Raw genomic sequence first — 16,087 nt, 5'->3', positions numbered from 1 at the left:
TGTTTTATCTGCACTTTAGCAAATCCAGACACTTTCCCTAAATTGTAGGATTAAACTCCTCCTATCCCATTTTGTACTTCAAAGAGCTGTTACTGACATAATTATTTTTGCCTTTTTCTTCACATGATATTACAGGTTGAGTTCAGTGTGATCAGTTTTGTCTTTTTTCAGTCGCTGTTCGAACCGCATATTACCGCTTGTATTGTAATCTCAGAGCAATTTAACTCTACTCCTTCCTGCTATTTAAAGAAAACTCAGCAAATTGCCTGACAAAAGAGTGGAGATGTTGAAGCAGATATGAACAGCATCACTTAGATGCCTTCAGTACAATGAAAAATATAAACACCTCCTAAAAGTTTACTCACTACAACCACAAATTTTATGTATTTTGAAAAATTTTAAAGACCCATAAAGTTGTTAATGATGATGAAGTGGAAAGAAAGTAATGCATAAAAACTGCAGTGTTTGTGTTTTATTTATTCTGATTCTGTCAAATCAACTATTGTGAAACCAATTGTGTTCACCACTCAACTAATTAGTGAACAGAACTGACTTGTCTGTGATTATGCGACACCAATAAACAAATAAATAAATAAAAAGAAAAAAAAAAGAAAGATAAAAAAGATGAAAGTTCAAATCAAAGCATTCGTGCATTAGAACAACCCAGGTAAAGTCCAGATCTATGTCAAATTGGAGTTCAAAATTGATGTTCACAGATGTTGTTCACACAAATTGATCAAGCTTCACTTATTCTGCAAACAAATGAGCAAAAACTCTTTTGTGTGCCATACACACACCAAAGAACTTGCAACTACAATGGCATTGAAAACTTATTCTAAAATGTATTTATCCAGAGAGGGAGTGAAAATTGCTGCAATCCACACTTCTCCCATTTTTATGCATAAAAAAAAAAACACTCACGACCAACAACAGATGTTATTTTGTATTTGATTGTCATATAAAAGTTTTGGGTTTGTAACCTGAAAAAATGTGAAAAAGTTTTACATTTCTGCAAGACACTGTGTAGACTTTGCCATTCAAACTAACTCAACCAATTGCACTCTAAGATGTCAGCAAGTCTTGTATAAAGACAGTGTTTATGTCTTTCAAGAACTTGTCAAAGACACTACTACCTATTTGGCATGTCTATCCTCCATGTTAATAGAACTGTAAATGTGCCTGTGGGATCCATGTAAAAAGATTAAGAGTTTAAGTGTGGCTAAAAGCCGGTTTCTTTAACCTCTTGACCATAAAATCTCATTCTGATCAGAGCATCTTCAAAGTGGCAGAACTTGTGAGATGTTGCTGTAACATAACATCTATTATTAACCTTAAGTGGGCCAAGGAGGGACACCTAGTACAGCAGAGAGAGGGTCACTGAAGCTCAAGGTTCATTGATGGCTTAGGGACCAAGAGCTTGAGCAGCTGGTCTATATATTAAACTGTGATGGCATAACCTTGTCAAACTTGGCTGTGGAAGTAAAAGGCCTGTGGGCCGTGTGATTCTGTTGTGGTGCTAAATTTAAAAAGCTATTGTAAGTGATTTGCTGCATTTCAAGCTATGTAAGTGGAAATTTATGGAACTGTGTTCCATGTGTGTTTGCTTCAAAAAAGACCTGCAGTGTAATTGTCACTACAAAACTGAGATCTGTTGCGACAATTACACCGAAGACATTACATACAGCCATGAAAAGTCTACAAACATGAAGCTACAGTATAAAAGCTATGTGTGAAAAAACATCTCGGAACCTCCCTTTGGAAGCAACAAATTTAGAGTCGTTTTCTTTTTTGATTTTTCAGTCACTCATAATCGTGTATGTTGCTTTGGAATATACAGTAGCTTTTAGTATTTTTTTAGTAGTATTTTTTTTATATAATTACATAAGGTCCATGATGTCATATAAATCAGATTGAAGTCTGGATTATTATTTTTTTCTGAGCTGTTGCAACAGCTACTTCAGACATTACTAAAAATCTCCTGTGAATATTCCTTCTCACTTTAGTTTTTGGAAAATTACTTTAGAACCCTTCCCAGATTGATGGACAGCAAAAATTGGTTATCTAAGGTCATTCTTTGCAGTGTGTTTATCGCACCGTCCATATGTTGGGTTTATGGTTAGATTTGAAGATTTTTATAACCTGGAAAAGATTAGCTTTTTGTTTTCTGATGTCCGTTTGCATAAAACTGTTTCCCATTACTGCAAAAACATATTCTGTGCTTGAGGCACAAATAACATACCTCTGTTTTTCCTCTTACAGTGTTCTTAGAAAACAGGAAGTCTGTAACTGTGCAGTGCAGTTTTTATGGGAAAATGCACCAAAAACATCACATTTCAGCCAGCATTTTTTGCATTTTGAAACCTTGAAACACCAGAAAGTCCTTTGTTGTCTGATCTGTGAACGGTGTTATGTGACTGCAAAAGCAATAATTAAATGACCTATTTTCTGCCAGATTTCACACCTTTCTTGAGAACCCTGCTGTGTCCGGTCCTCTCCTCTGTTCTTTCTCTTTAAAACGTCTGCTTCCTCTTCTTTTTTAACTCGCACATTGATTCTCTGCTAACTGGTCTGCAGTGGACTTTTAAAGAGCTTGTTGACAGCAACAGACCTCAGCACTCCAGAGGAAACTGGGTGTGCTGTGGTATTGTTGCAACCCGAGAGTTTCAGAGAAGCTCTGCATAATTACTTCGTTGTCTAATTAGTGAGTGTTATGTACAAGCTGTACACAGGCTGATGGGACAGCCAGGCAAGAACAAGATATGTAGAAAGCAGAGCGTCAAAGTGTGCTTGCGTGTATACGTTAATGTTAATGAGTGTGTGCTCAAGGTTGGAGTTCAGCATCTCATTTAGCATCAAGATGAGAGGAACCAAGAGGAGCTGTCTAATCCTCCTGATGTGGCGTCCTGGTCTAATTGGGATATTTACTTGGTAATTAGCAGGTGAGAGAGAGACGGTGGGAATGTAATTGGGAATCTCGGTGACAAGACACATTATCCAGACAGTCGGCTCCTGGGCTCTATCCTTCCTGCAGCCCATTAACTGCACCCTGGGACAGAAGAAGAGAAAAAGAAAGCTGCAAAAGAAGAACGTACGAAAGAGCCAGATGAATAAGGAAGAACACAAGTGCTGCTGTGCACAGAAACACAAATAAGGAAAAAAATATAATAAAATCTCAAACCACTGAAGTGACATTGTGTCATTTCAAAAGAGGGAATGGCATTTATTATTCCCTCATATTACTGCTTCACAGATAGTCTATTAATCTCTGTCAGTTGGATCATTGTCTCAACATCTGTCGATCAGTGGTACTGAATAAGCAGCGCGCCTAACGGCTTTGATGGCACGCTGCACCCGTGGGGAGGCTTCACAGTGCAGCCTCTGGATGGTGTGATGTCTGGCCAGGTTCCACCGAGAAACGTTTCGGTTCAGTCAAATGAAAGACTTTACCCTTATGATTCTGTGTTTCAAGTAAAACTACGGCCCGCCAAAAAAGGCTTTGTTTTTCTCCTGGGAGCCGCAGTCTGTGGACAGTGTGCTCATAGAAGAGAAAGCTATCTTTAGACGAATAACAGCATTACTATGTCTCCCCCTTTTTTTTCTTTTGTCCTTCCTCAGAAAGTGTCCCAGTACACCATCATTGTGCAAGCCACTGACATGGAGGGAAACCTCAACTTTGGCCTTTCCAACACAGCCACTGCCATCATCACTGTCACGGACATCAACGATAACCCTCCCATGCTGACCTCAAGAACTGTAAGTTATTACAAATATGGAAGTGTGCAGAAGGTAACTGTTTAGAGAATGAGAGGGCCTGGGTTCAAAGAGCACGGTGAAAATGAAAAGAAGGCTGAAAGAAGGCTGGAGGGAAAGACCTGAGAAAAGAATGTCTAGCTATAGGAGAAATGAAAAGCAAATAGAAGTAGGAGTTAACAGAGCAAGGAATAAATGAAATTCAATTTTGGTTCAATTGTATTGATACACTAACATTCCACACTGATTTCAAGGCTCCTTGCAAAGAAAGAAACCCCATTCCCCTTGAATCAGAACTTTCAACAACAGTTCCAACAATATTGTGTGGCTATAAAACATAATTTATGCTTTTAAAATACAGGGAATGCCTACTTGTTTTCCTGTAAAGGACACTTACACACGAGGAACACTGATCTATATTATTGACTTCCATCTGCAAGAATACTCGATCCTGCAAATGGTTAATGATTGTTGTCATCATAGGGATATTTAGAATGATGATTGCATTACACTGGGTCATTACTGGGAGCAGGGTAAAAATTAAAAGTCCAATGTAATGCATTTTATGTAATGTATTAAATCAGTACAGAGGCCAGACATTTCCCTTTTGGCTGAGTCTTACATCAAGTGTGTCACTTGTAGTGTACGTTACAAGACGGCTAAAAGCAGAGTCAGTTTCCTGCACTTCTAATTAATTATAAACAGTCTTGGTAAATGTCAAAATTTCTTTGGATATTAAATATTCAAACCCTGAAAAAGTATTCATACCACTTGAACACATTCATACGTTCAAGTGCTACAGTCACAACCTTAAAATATTATTGGGATTTTACATGCAGACGTATATTGGAATTTTAAAGTGGAAGGAATGAGCGTCACGACCCGGCTCATGAGGTTCTGACAAAATAGGGAAACACAAGGCAAATTAATAAGTGTTTACTACACTAACATATGTTTCGTAAAATGAAAAGACCAAACTGAAATAAAGTATGGCAGAATGCCAACCCAACACAAGCCCTAACTAATTCAAGAAAAGCAAAACCAGTTAACAAAACATCAAACCCAACATAAATATCAGGACTATGGGGCGAGCATGAGCTGAAGCTGATGTGAGGAGCAGCTGGGTTTAAATAGACGGGGAAGACCAGCCCAGGTGATCCCAGGTAGAGAAATCCAATCCACACTCACTTTACCTGAGAAACAGAGCAGGTAATATAAAGCAGTTGGAGAACATTACAATGAACCAAACTCAGGACATTTCAGTCTATCACCCAGAATTAAAAGGAGTATGGTACAGTTGCAGGACTAATGGACTAGGCTCATTTATCAGCCAACTCTTAACAGCATTGTATGGCATTAAGAACTAGAAGGAAGAATGGGTGGACGAAAAGCCCTTTGCTCTCCGACTCCCGGAGCAGATATGAATACTTTGTCACCAATGTGCTCAGCCTTTCAGTTGGTAGGAAAGCAGTTAGCATTAGTATTTGCTCTGGGGGCTGTTAGGACTCATACGATGTTCAGCTAGCACCGACGTCAAGCATGTGTCAGCTTTAAACCTCATCAGAGAGCTGCTGCTACATCACACAGAAACATGCAGGGAAACAAGCGGGGCAAAGATGAAGAAAATCTCTAGAAAATAATTGTGTACATGTTTAAATGTACTGATGAACAGACCACATTTTAGACTCCAAAAAGGAAAAAAAAAAGAAAAGAAAAGGGAGAATGACAAGGAGACAAGGAAGAATGAGGGAGTACTTTGTCACTCAAGCAATTTCCTACAGTAGCAGTGATGAAGTGCAGACAGGCCTTGTTGTAAATCAGTAGCCTTCCCTGACTCTCTTTTCTGCATTAACATTCCCTACTGATGGTGGTATATTGATGATGCAGGGCAATAACAGATTGATATCCTCTAACTGGATTCCACCTAGTTAAAGTGCATTTCCATCAGCGTCACATGAGGAAGTTAATATTATCAGGAATATTGATGATAAACTTTAGTGGAGGTTTAGGATTCACGATGAGGAAAGCACTTTCACCCACTCCCCTCATAAATCATCCATTTTAGTAGGGGGAGATAACATGAAAAGCCATTTTGTTGAGATTGCAGGCCATTATGCAAATATTTAGTTTTAGCAATAAACCCCATAGATCTTTCAGCATGTCCCAGAAATATAAAGTTTGGGGAATTTGTCTTTAATGTTGATGATTAATATTTCATCATGCCTATCAGAGGCTGGCCTATTTTTCAAGTAGTCACAGAGTTTGTGTATGTGTGCAGATGCAAAGCCTTTGGGTGTTTATTGCACTATGTCTCTAATACAGATAGATTTGATAAAATGAATCAAATTGTTTATACCTTTTGTGTTTACTCCATTGCTGCTATGTTTCCATATGGCATTGCAGATAAGTGGGGGGATGCACAATCGCACTAGTTTGTGCAGGATTCTCTACGCTGGTTTCTTGGCCTCCTGCCTGTGCTGCCCTTACAAAGTTCACATGATGAAGCTCTCTGTCACTTTTCGCCTCTCTTTCTACCTTACTCTCCCCCTTGTAGTTTTCTCAGTGCCAGAGTAGTGACAGAAGAGTAAGGGTGCTGGCAAGTGGTGTTATGTCAAGTGTTGAGAGAAAGCCAGCAGTGCTCGTTGCCAATCACAATCAAAGGGATCCACCCTTACTCCCTCATGCCCAACACTTGGAGTTAAGATTTGCTATCACTTAGAAGAAAAGCTGCCTAATTAGATGTTTGTGTCCCTGCTTTAAGTTGGTCTTATTACAATTCTACTCTGAAAAACCACAGACCCATGTGGTTTGGAAATTTTACCAAACACTCACTATTAGAGAATTTAACCAGAATCACCTCCACAGTTATTTGCACCCGTAGTAAAGACATAGATAGAGAGCCTTAAGATTGATTAATCTTGTATTGCAGAATCATGTGTCCATTTTTGCAAAAATCTAAAAGTCCCTTCGGAAATAATTTTGTTGTTTACAGAATCACCAGTTTCACACATATTGGCATGCCTCTCCATTCCTATAAAACAAATACAACTGAAGACTGTTTTTAAAGTGTTTTGAAGCTCTTAATTAGTTACCCAACACTTCCTATTTTTCCTTTGGAATACATATAATATGACATGTGGAATTACCGTGTCACATTTATACACTATAATCATCATGTTTATGCAATATAATTATTACATTTATAAAATATATTTGTCACATTTATACAATATATCATTTGTACAATAAATGATCAGGTTTGTAAAATAACATGAATTTATTATCATGTTCATACAATATATTATTATGTTTCTACAATATAAGAGTCATGTTTGTACAACATAATTATAACAATATAACGTGATAGTGCTCAAAAATTTAGTTTCCTCCTTGACAGCAACACCCTTCTGTACCTTTCAGTTCCCCCAAATTAAACAACTTGTAACTGCAGTGTTGCTAGTGAGAATGTGGAGAATCCTTTAAAGCCTTTGATCATAATTGGTTAACACTTGCCCTTAGCTTTTACTTAGGGAAAGTTACTCACAAACAAGATGTCGAAGGATTTTTAAGAGAACCTCAGAGCTTCCTCTGAAGTTTATTTTATTGAATTGGTTTTGGGGAGTCCCTGAACCAAACTACAGCAATAAATCACTCAAACACACACAAACAAATGCTCAGACAATAACTTACGACAGCCTGCCTACTTAGCCAAACCAGGCAGTGCATCAAGAACACCCGGACTTGTCTGTTGTCTTAAGAATGTCATTGAGTCTCTGAACAGCTCTCCTGACGCAGCCCTCTAATCTGCCCGCTGCTGTCGGCTGTTTGCTGGTTGATGTGAGCGTCACCGAGCAGGGTATTATGGTCTGTTGGAGTGTTTGGTCTGTAGCTTTGCTCTTTGATATCCTTCACCCACATAAGCGGCTCAGTAGCTCATCCATGCCTGTTACCCGCGGTGACATGGTAACTGCGTGGTGCTGCACGCCAGTTACCTCCAGATGAGTTGGAAAACACAACATGACCTCGCGTGTCTGGACTTGTCAAGTTGTTTATGTAGGTGGGTCTGTGGTCAACTTGTGTTTTGCAGACTTCTTGTAGTGTCAGCGTCAATTATCCCCCAAGTTCGTTCGAAACAAACAAGAATCCCCGTCATAACCGGCACATGACAGACAGCGGCTTGCTGCTCATCAGGCTTATCAGGACAAAGCACATGTATTCGTAAAGCATGGGGACGACCAAAAACTACTTAGATATACTCAAACAGATGTTTCAAGCCTCCCGGCTGATAGCTTTTTTTCCTCTGCAAACATTTCCCCTCCTTGTCATTCTGGATTTCAAAGGAATTAAATATTATTGTTCATCAAAGAATACCCCAAAAAAAAAAACATTAAAAGTAAAACTATGCCCCTATTTGCATCTACTTGCTGGTGTATAAGCTGTGTTTTCTCCTTGCTTGTGGAAGTGAGATAAATTACTTTAGCTAAAAGACTTGAAAGGATTCTGTTCTATAAAGGAGCTCAATGGATACAAAAGGAATACAAGACCAGTAAAAGTAACTTTGTTTCAGAGAGATGTAGCTTCCCATTTTTCTCTGCTTCTTACAGTTTTCTGGCGAGGTCCCAGAGAACACAGTGGATGTTGCGGTGGCTAATCTGACTGTTATAGATGCTGACCAGCCTCACTCTCCTAACTGGAACGCCATTTACAGGATCATCAGTGGGGACCCAACTGGGCACTTTACCATCCGCACCGATCCCGTTTCCAACGACGGGATGGTCACCGTGGTGAAGGTAAGGTACTATGCACTTTATGGCATTTCTGAGGTTATTATAGTGGGAATTACCAGCTTTCCTTCTATGCAGAATATCAGATTCCACCTGGATTTAGGTACAAGCCATTATAATGGGCGACAGAGTTAAATGAGGACAGGTGGAGGTCTTTGCCTTTCACATGCCCCTTTGTGTCCAAAAGAAGGATTGGAGGCTAATGTGCCCTTCAGAAACAGCTCATGCACTCAAACACACACTTTAATGTGGTGGCTGGTGAGACCACTGCAGCAAATTAGATATTGATTTCTCAATTACAATGGCAATGGTTTTATACACTCATAATGTTCTCACTGCCATGGTAAATGACAGTAACAACAAAGTCATGTCTTGTTACAACTTGCTATGTTAGCGACAAGACCACTCAGAGCAAAGCTGACCTCATAGTTTAAGGCCCCAGTTACATAGCTTCAATTGTTTTTTTTGTTTTTTTAAAAACAGCTATTGTTTTCTTTATGTTATAATACGCTCCACCAGCACATTTTTTAAAATGTAAAGTACTTTTACACTGAACAGATATTCTTTAAAGCAGTATCCGGTGCATGAGGCCTTTATTTTTTAGCACTCAAAGACCACATCTTTACATATTGTGGGATTTATAACAGTAAATCCCACAATATATAAAGATTTATACAGATTCCTTAAAATTTAAATCCTAGAGTAAAGGTCATTTCTGCAAACTTTACTCTTTTGTAATAAATACATCTTAAAAAATTATTTAAAATTCAAATTTCACAATACTTTTCTGTATTGTCACAGCCCTATCCACGTTTTCTATTATTTTAAATACACACTTTGTATCTGCTTCTTTAATACAGGGTTGAATAAAACGTATTAGTGATATAGACATCAGAGTTATGAGTTAACATTTTCAATCCAATCTCTGGATTGACAACAGATGCTGTTGAAGGTTTTAATCCATTTTTGGGGTTTGAAAACTTAATAAGGAATGCTGGATTAAATCAGTCAGTTTTAAATTAGTATTATATTATGCTAAAGTAATCCAGGCTTGAATTAGTCCACATTTGAGCAACGAGTAGGTTTGCAAACTAAATAAAATTTGTTTTTTCGCCCTGCATTCTTCAGTGTATGAAAAAAAAGTCAGCAATATAACAATACGATTACTTCTCCGTTTGTAAACGTTTCTGCATTAGAAGTGCTTAATGGCCTTCAAGAACTGCATTTATATACTTGCATGTATCTGTATGCATTTGTGGTACTTATCCTCATAAGGCTTGATGTAAGTGTGTCTATCATGTTGCAAATGTTTTACAGATATTACTATTTTATTACAGTGACCTTCTGGAGCCAAGGATGTTTTCAGCATCTATCTGACTTCTGCAAATCACATCTCACAATAATGTTAACAAATAGCACTAACATGCCATTATAATTCCCTCTGCAGCCTGAGCAATGGTGTTTTGCTTCTCTTCATTATCTCTAGATGACTGACTTTAATAATCCATTCCTCTCACTCCCTGTGAAATTCAGCAGGCAGCTGGGTAGCCGTAAGCTTGCACTGAGACCCATGGGAGGTTATCAGGAAATCATAAAATAAGAGACAAGCCACCCCCTGAGAGGAAATAAGCAATACACTGTCTCGACAAATAAACAGAGGGGCTTCAGCTCACACAGAGACAAAAAAAAAAAAAAAGTGAACCCAAGGATTCATGTTGGACAACTTGTGAAAGATGAAATGTAAAAACCGCATAAAGGCTTTGCAGTGTTGCAGTTTTCTTTCTTTTTTTTTTTTTACCGAAGTATCTAGGGAGACAAATGGAATCACGCTAACACTCAGGTAGGCATCAGTCTACCACAAGGACCTTGAGCTTCTGTGTAAACAAGGCTTTAGGTCTTTACCAGAACATGTCACACATTTTTGCTGCTCTCTGGAGGATCCCAAGAGACTAATTCTTATTTCGCCACATGGTAATGAAGTCCATAGACAAACAGGCTCACATGGAAAACACACAAACAGATCCACTCGCTTTGAATGAGTCATTAAGATATGTAAATCACAGATTACGTTAACACACAAGATGACGGGGGGAGGGGGGGAGAAGGCGAGGAGAAAAGTGTGGGTGAGGCAGATTTCCCGGGATTGAGAGACGCCGACCCACTGTGAGCTTTAGATCACAGAGAGCCGAGGTAGGGCAGAGGTGAGGAACCCACAGGGTGGGAATTTGGAGTCCAGCCGTGCAAATTATGTAAAAGGGAAGGAGAGAAATGGGTAAAGTGGTGCAGAGGAGATGCAAGACGGGATGGCTCATAGGCAAAAGATGGAAGCCATGTTATTGACCTCTCACCCCTGTGGTTTCCCTCAGGCTGTGTGAGTCTGTGTGAATGTGTGTGTTTTACTTTAGGCTTCAGCTATACTCCAGACCTCCCAATGCCCCAAAAACACCACAGGCTTTAGATCAAAGAGCCACGAGCGTGGTTTGCCTTTAAATGGGCTCCCAGTGCTCTATGGGGTCACACATGCGAGTACACTCGTCTTTGCTTACATTAACGAAAATCTACATGCACATGCAAGTATGGGCAAAATATTGCACCAAGTAGCACACACGAAAACAGTCCTACCACTGTGCTGGGGTCAACAAATTGTCCCGATTAATGATGCTTTTCATAATCACCCTGATGACAGTGAAGCGATGCAACGTGAGGATGTGCTCAGAGTCTTTAACTTCACCATCAAGCACAAGCTTTGCAGCCGTGATCATCATCACGCTGTTAAATGTGCAGCACTCACAGAAGGCATATTGGTTCTGTTTTATCACTTAATTTGTTTTATGTCATTTGAACCTTGTCTTGTTGTCTACATTAGGAAAAAAAAAAAGTTCTAGATGGCTTGAACAGATTCAAATACCCAAGCCATAGCAACAGCGTATGGCGTTAGAGCACTGTTTTTATGTGTGTTTATTGGTTTGTAGCAGGACTATTTGACATGGGAAAGCTGTTCAATTATCTTATCAATCAGACAGACAGACACTGATAGAAAGAGAAACATTGATCAGGGTTTTTATTTTAAAATGAACAGGATTACAGTAAACACACAAGTCACCACTTAAAATTTTGTTACAAAGGCTTTGTATTCAGAGCAAGAACTGTAATACAATAAATAATAGGAATAAGTGGAAGACAATCATGGAAATAGTTTTTCTTTATTATGGAACCACGCTTGAAGACATGTGCTTTTCTGTTTGTCTTTTATATCTTCCTTTCATCTTGCAGTGCCATAAAAGAAAAGTATTTTCCCGCTTACACATTTCTTCCAGGTTTCTTTTTTTTTCACATATAAAGGTTTCAACTCATCAAATTGATTTTATATCAAAGATAAAATGAGCAATTACAAAACACAGTTTTTAAAATGTTATTTCATTTATGGAGGGAAGAAAATGTCCAAAGCAACATGGCTGAATGTATGACAGCAATTCCCCCTTTAGCCACAACCATTAAGACTTTGCTATTATGACACAAAGCCATCTTGAAAGACAGAAAGTGATAGAACAAATATCAAGGATCCACAACAAACTATATATGAAAATCCAAAGCAAAGGCCGTTCTTTCAGTAGATACATAGTCATTTTACCTACTGTCCAAAATAGAAATGGGTAAAAGTGACAGACTGCACAAGTTCACAAGGTGTAAGTTGTCATGCAGGAGGTTAAGGAGGGGAATAGAGCAAAGTAACATGCATTCAAAGAAATGTAAGAGAAGCCTGAGTGGGTCAAAGTCAACACATCTTTCTCTTTTTCGTACGTAAATAATTTTTTCGTTTCGTTCTCCAGCCAGTCGATTTCGAGATGAACCGGGCCTTCATGCTGACAGTGGTCGTGTCAAACCAGGCCCACCTGGCCAGCGGCATCCAGTCTTCACTCCAGTCGACTGCTGGAGTCACCATATCTGTGAAGGACGTCAACGAGCCTCCTTACTTCCCCACCAACCCCAAGCAGATCCGATTCGAGGAAGGCGTTCCCACTGGCACCAGCCTGACCACTTTCTCGGCTTCAGATCCTGACAGACTCCAGATGCAACAGATAATCAGGTACCGCGTGCACACTGTAGTGCGTCATTGTTTGTTTTCTGTCTTGGTGGAGCTCACTCTGGCCTGTCTTGGTGTTTAGTCTTGCTTACTGTTCTCCAAATACAAGCCGCATGGAAATAACTCTGTTGACATGCATTTACCTAAAAAAAAAAAAAAAACCTCTGGGAGAAGCAGCTTGCCAATAGTAAAAAGTCAAAGAGCAACTACATTACTGTATATTGGCTGCACCCACCTCACAAAAAACATTTTAAATAAAAGTTTAGGAGGCTTTGTGTGGCATTAGGACATGCATAGATGTACCGCAAGAGGAAAAGAACTGAGCAGATGGAGTGAAGAGGAGGAGATAGAGAGAACAGCTGGCTCAAACTCAAGCACCTGACATCACATTACGGCCACCTGCAGTGTTCTTTGTCTGCGCTCAGCTTCTCTGATTTTAAACATGAGCCAACCTTTAAACATCCAGCAGACCTTACAATTTGCAAAGTCCAGCTGTCATCTTGACGGTGCGGCTAACTGGGCTGTGTCCCTTGAGAAAGAGGTGATCTATTAATAACACTCCAGAATGACGAAGAGCTTCATATTGTGATGCGACTGCAAAAGCATTTTCTTATGTGCATATAGATTACAGAAAGCGTATTGGCATAATTTATAATAGCAACTGAGAAATATGCAATTGAGACGATAACACGGATGTTCGGTTTGGGATTAATGCCACCTCACGCTATGCAGCTCCTGTTTTCTAATTTTCTTTGGGGGGAACATATCTAAACAAATTTCCCAGTTAATTTCACAGCAGATGAGAGTAAATTGGGTGTACATTATAATTTAGAAAGATGCTAAAGCCACCAGCTGGGCCGTCTCCCCCTCTGTTTGACTTTTTCTTCCTCTCGTCCTCTCTCTTGCTTTTGCTCCCTTTTTAAATTGCTTTCAAGTAATTGATTTTGTGTATTTTCTTTTTTCTAAAGCATCAAACTGCATCGATTTAAAATCAGTTTAGCTTTTTAGAGGTATGTAGAGGTCTGGCATATTCACTTTAAAATAAAACAAATGCCCTTTGACTTTTTTTCTATACAGAAGAAAAACATGGGCTTGAGGGGTCAAGCTGAATTCACCTGGACAGGATCACCATCATTGCCACTGCTTTACACCATTTCCATTCTCTGTTGTTGGGATATCAGTCATTTGTATTGAATACAGTGAGAGAAATGTTCACTGTCAAGGAGTCATGAAATCTCTTGAGAGAAATCATGAGATGTTGCTACACCACTTGTGACCTATAAACTTAGACATGCAGGCAATAGAACAAAAATGAAAAACCATGAAGGTTTTCCCTGACAGTTAGATAACTGCATAAGTGTGTTGTAGGAATGCTTCAAAAAAACAAAAAACAAAAACAAAAAAACAGCCAGAGATAAATGGAAACTTCAGGAAGATCTGAAAGTTTAAATTAAGGTGAAAACGGCTTGGAGGACTGCAGAGGAGCAAAGAGTGGCAGGCAGAAACAAGCCGTGGATAGTGAGCTGACTTCGGGTCAAGGTTTGAACTTGACAGGTGCTTATCAAAGAAAAGAAAGACTGAAGTGTCCCGTTGTGGTTAGGCCAGTGAGAGAAAGAGTTAGGGACAGCGAGGCATCATGCATCACCTGTCATACACCCAACCAGTAAGGTCGAGATATGGGACTGGAGACACTGGCATAAGTGATTACCCAAACCGCCTTGGCTAAGCTCGAGACATGCATTTTTCATCCTCAGGGTCGGGGGTTTGAAAAATAAATGTCATACCTCTCCCTGCTGCTTGCTAAGATCACTAACCTGCCAGGCCTAATCATACATCCAGCTGTACTCACACACCTCCCAACTCCCAAATGAAATGAGCCTTCTGGTGGAAGAGACATGGAAAAGTACTGCAAATGAGGTGCAGGAGGTGATCGCACAACCTGTACAATCAGCTTACCACACAACCCTAATTTTCTGGAAAACTGCAGCAGAAAAGTAATTCTAATAAATAAAATTCCTTTTTTATGTTTTATACTTCTATTTTTTTTTTTTTTTTAGCAAAGCAGAAACAAATAGAAAAATTAAAAAAAAAACAACTAATGAAGTGGTTAATGCATAGAATTTCCACACGTATTTTAATAAGCCAAATTTAACTGGAATTTTTATACATTCACCTGTGTATTATAAAAAAAATAATTATTTTGTCTTGAAAAATTAGTGCATGCATTTGATATGAAAGTGAAGAAAGTCCTTTGTAAATATGAACACTGTATTTCATCAGCATCATGTGATCTGCAGTGGTATGCAGAATACTGCAGCTTTGTCATTCATTAGTAAAATATTCTCTGACTTGGCACATCTGGCTACAAAAGGTCTTTCGCAAAACTACATCACACTCTGCTGAGAATCAGCTAGGATAATTGCTGAAGTGCCAAATTAACATTTGCTCATGTCCTCTCTGTTTTAAGAGAGGATCTGATGAAAGATACTAATAATTTCCTTTATAAACTTTCTATTTAAAGTTTTTTTAAAATATATTCTTTAATTTTACACAAAAAGTTATTTCTAACAACTAAAATAATGTCTCTGTTACCCATCTGCATGTTTTTTGCTAAGCATGACTGATGAACATCTTACATCTTACGTCTGTTAATTGACATAAACACAAACAGAAAAGTAAATGCAGCAGTTGTTGGTTTGAGCTTTTGAAGCTATTCCAGACTTGACAGTTATAACGTCTTGCAGCATGTCATGTTTTGACAGAAGTCATGTGTACCAGACTTCAGGTTGCTGGAAAATAATTTGACTTTGACAGTTTAACTGCTGTCTTCATCAAACCCGTTTATTTATTTATAGTTTTCTTTAAGTGTAAGAAGAGCACATGCTAACTTACAGAACCCTCTACTGTTATTGGCCTCCCTGGTGTGCAAAGCCATTTAATAAATTCACTTTTTTGGAGTAGCATATTCTTAAAAAAAAAAAAAAAAAAAAAAAAATGAAACATCAACCTTGTTATTTGAATCAGTTTATTCAGTGATGTCAAATTTTAACAAATGATGGTGGAAAATAAACAGCTTCATCAGTGCGACACCTTTTGGATATATTCCACCAAGTGTTTTTAAGGCTTGTCAAGTTGAGACTTAGTAATTAGGTATTATTTTTGGCTTTCTTGCATTATATGTATTTTTGACAAGGAGGTCTCTTTTCTTTTGCACCTCTCCAAACTGGGAAATACAACAGATTACATGTATGTTGCTTCTAAAAGGTTGGACATTTAAATTTTAAATTATTGTGAAGATTAGACTAGTGAACACATTTTGAGGTTATACTTGTTCACCAATCACTATTATTTACCCTTCTCTCTGGAGAGCCACTATGGTAATTTTGGAAATAGTCTAGACCAGTGGTCCCCAACCCCCGGTCAGTGGACCGGTACTGGTCCGTGGACCAATTGGTACCGGGCCGCGCAA

General features: G+C 38.8%; 1 protein-coding gene across 1 annotated transcript in view; it reads left to right on the top strand.

Moving 5' to 3' along the window:
* Nucleotides 1-16,087, top strand: part of LOC106961215 (cadherin-4-like) — a 300,834-nt gene that overhangs the window by 261,053 nt on the left and 23,694 nt on the right. The window contains exons 9-11 of the mRNA XM_015054789.1: nt 3,616-3,753; nt 8,355-8,540; nt 12,365-12,621. Of these exons, the coding sequence (XP_014910275.1) occupies nt 3,616-3,753; nt 8,355-8,540; nt 12,365-12,621 (581 nt within the window). The remainder of the gene's footprint in view (nt 1-3,615; nt 3,754-8,354; nt 8,541-12,364; nt 12,622-16,087) is intronic.

This window comes from Poecilia latipinna, unplaced genomic scaffold (assembly GCF_001443285.1).
Source record: "Poecilia latipinna isolate Pla-1442-1.1 unplaced genomic scaffold, P_latipinna-1.0 Scaffold57, whole genome shotgun sequence".
Taxonomy (NCBI): Eukaryota; Metazoa; Chordata; class Actinopteri; order Cyprinodontiformes; family Poeciliidae; genus Poecilia; species Poecilia latipinna.
This window is presented reverse-complemented; position numbering and strand designations above follow the sequence as displayed.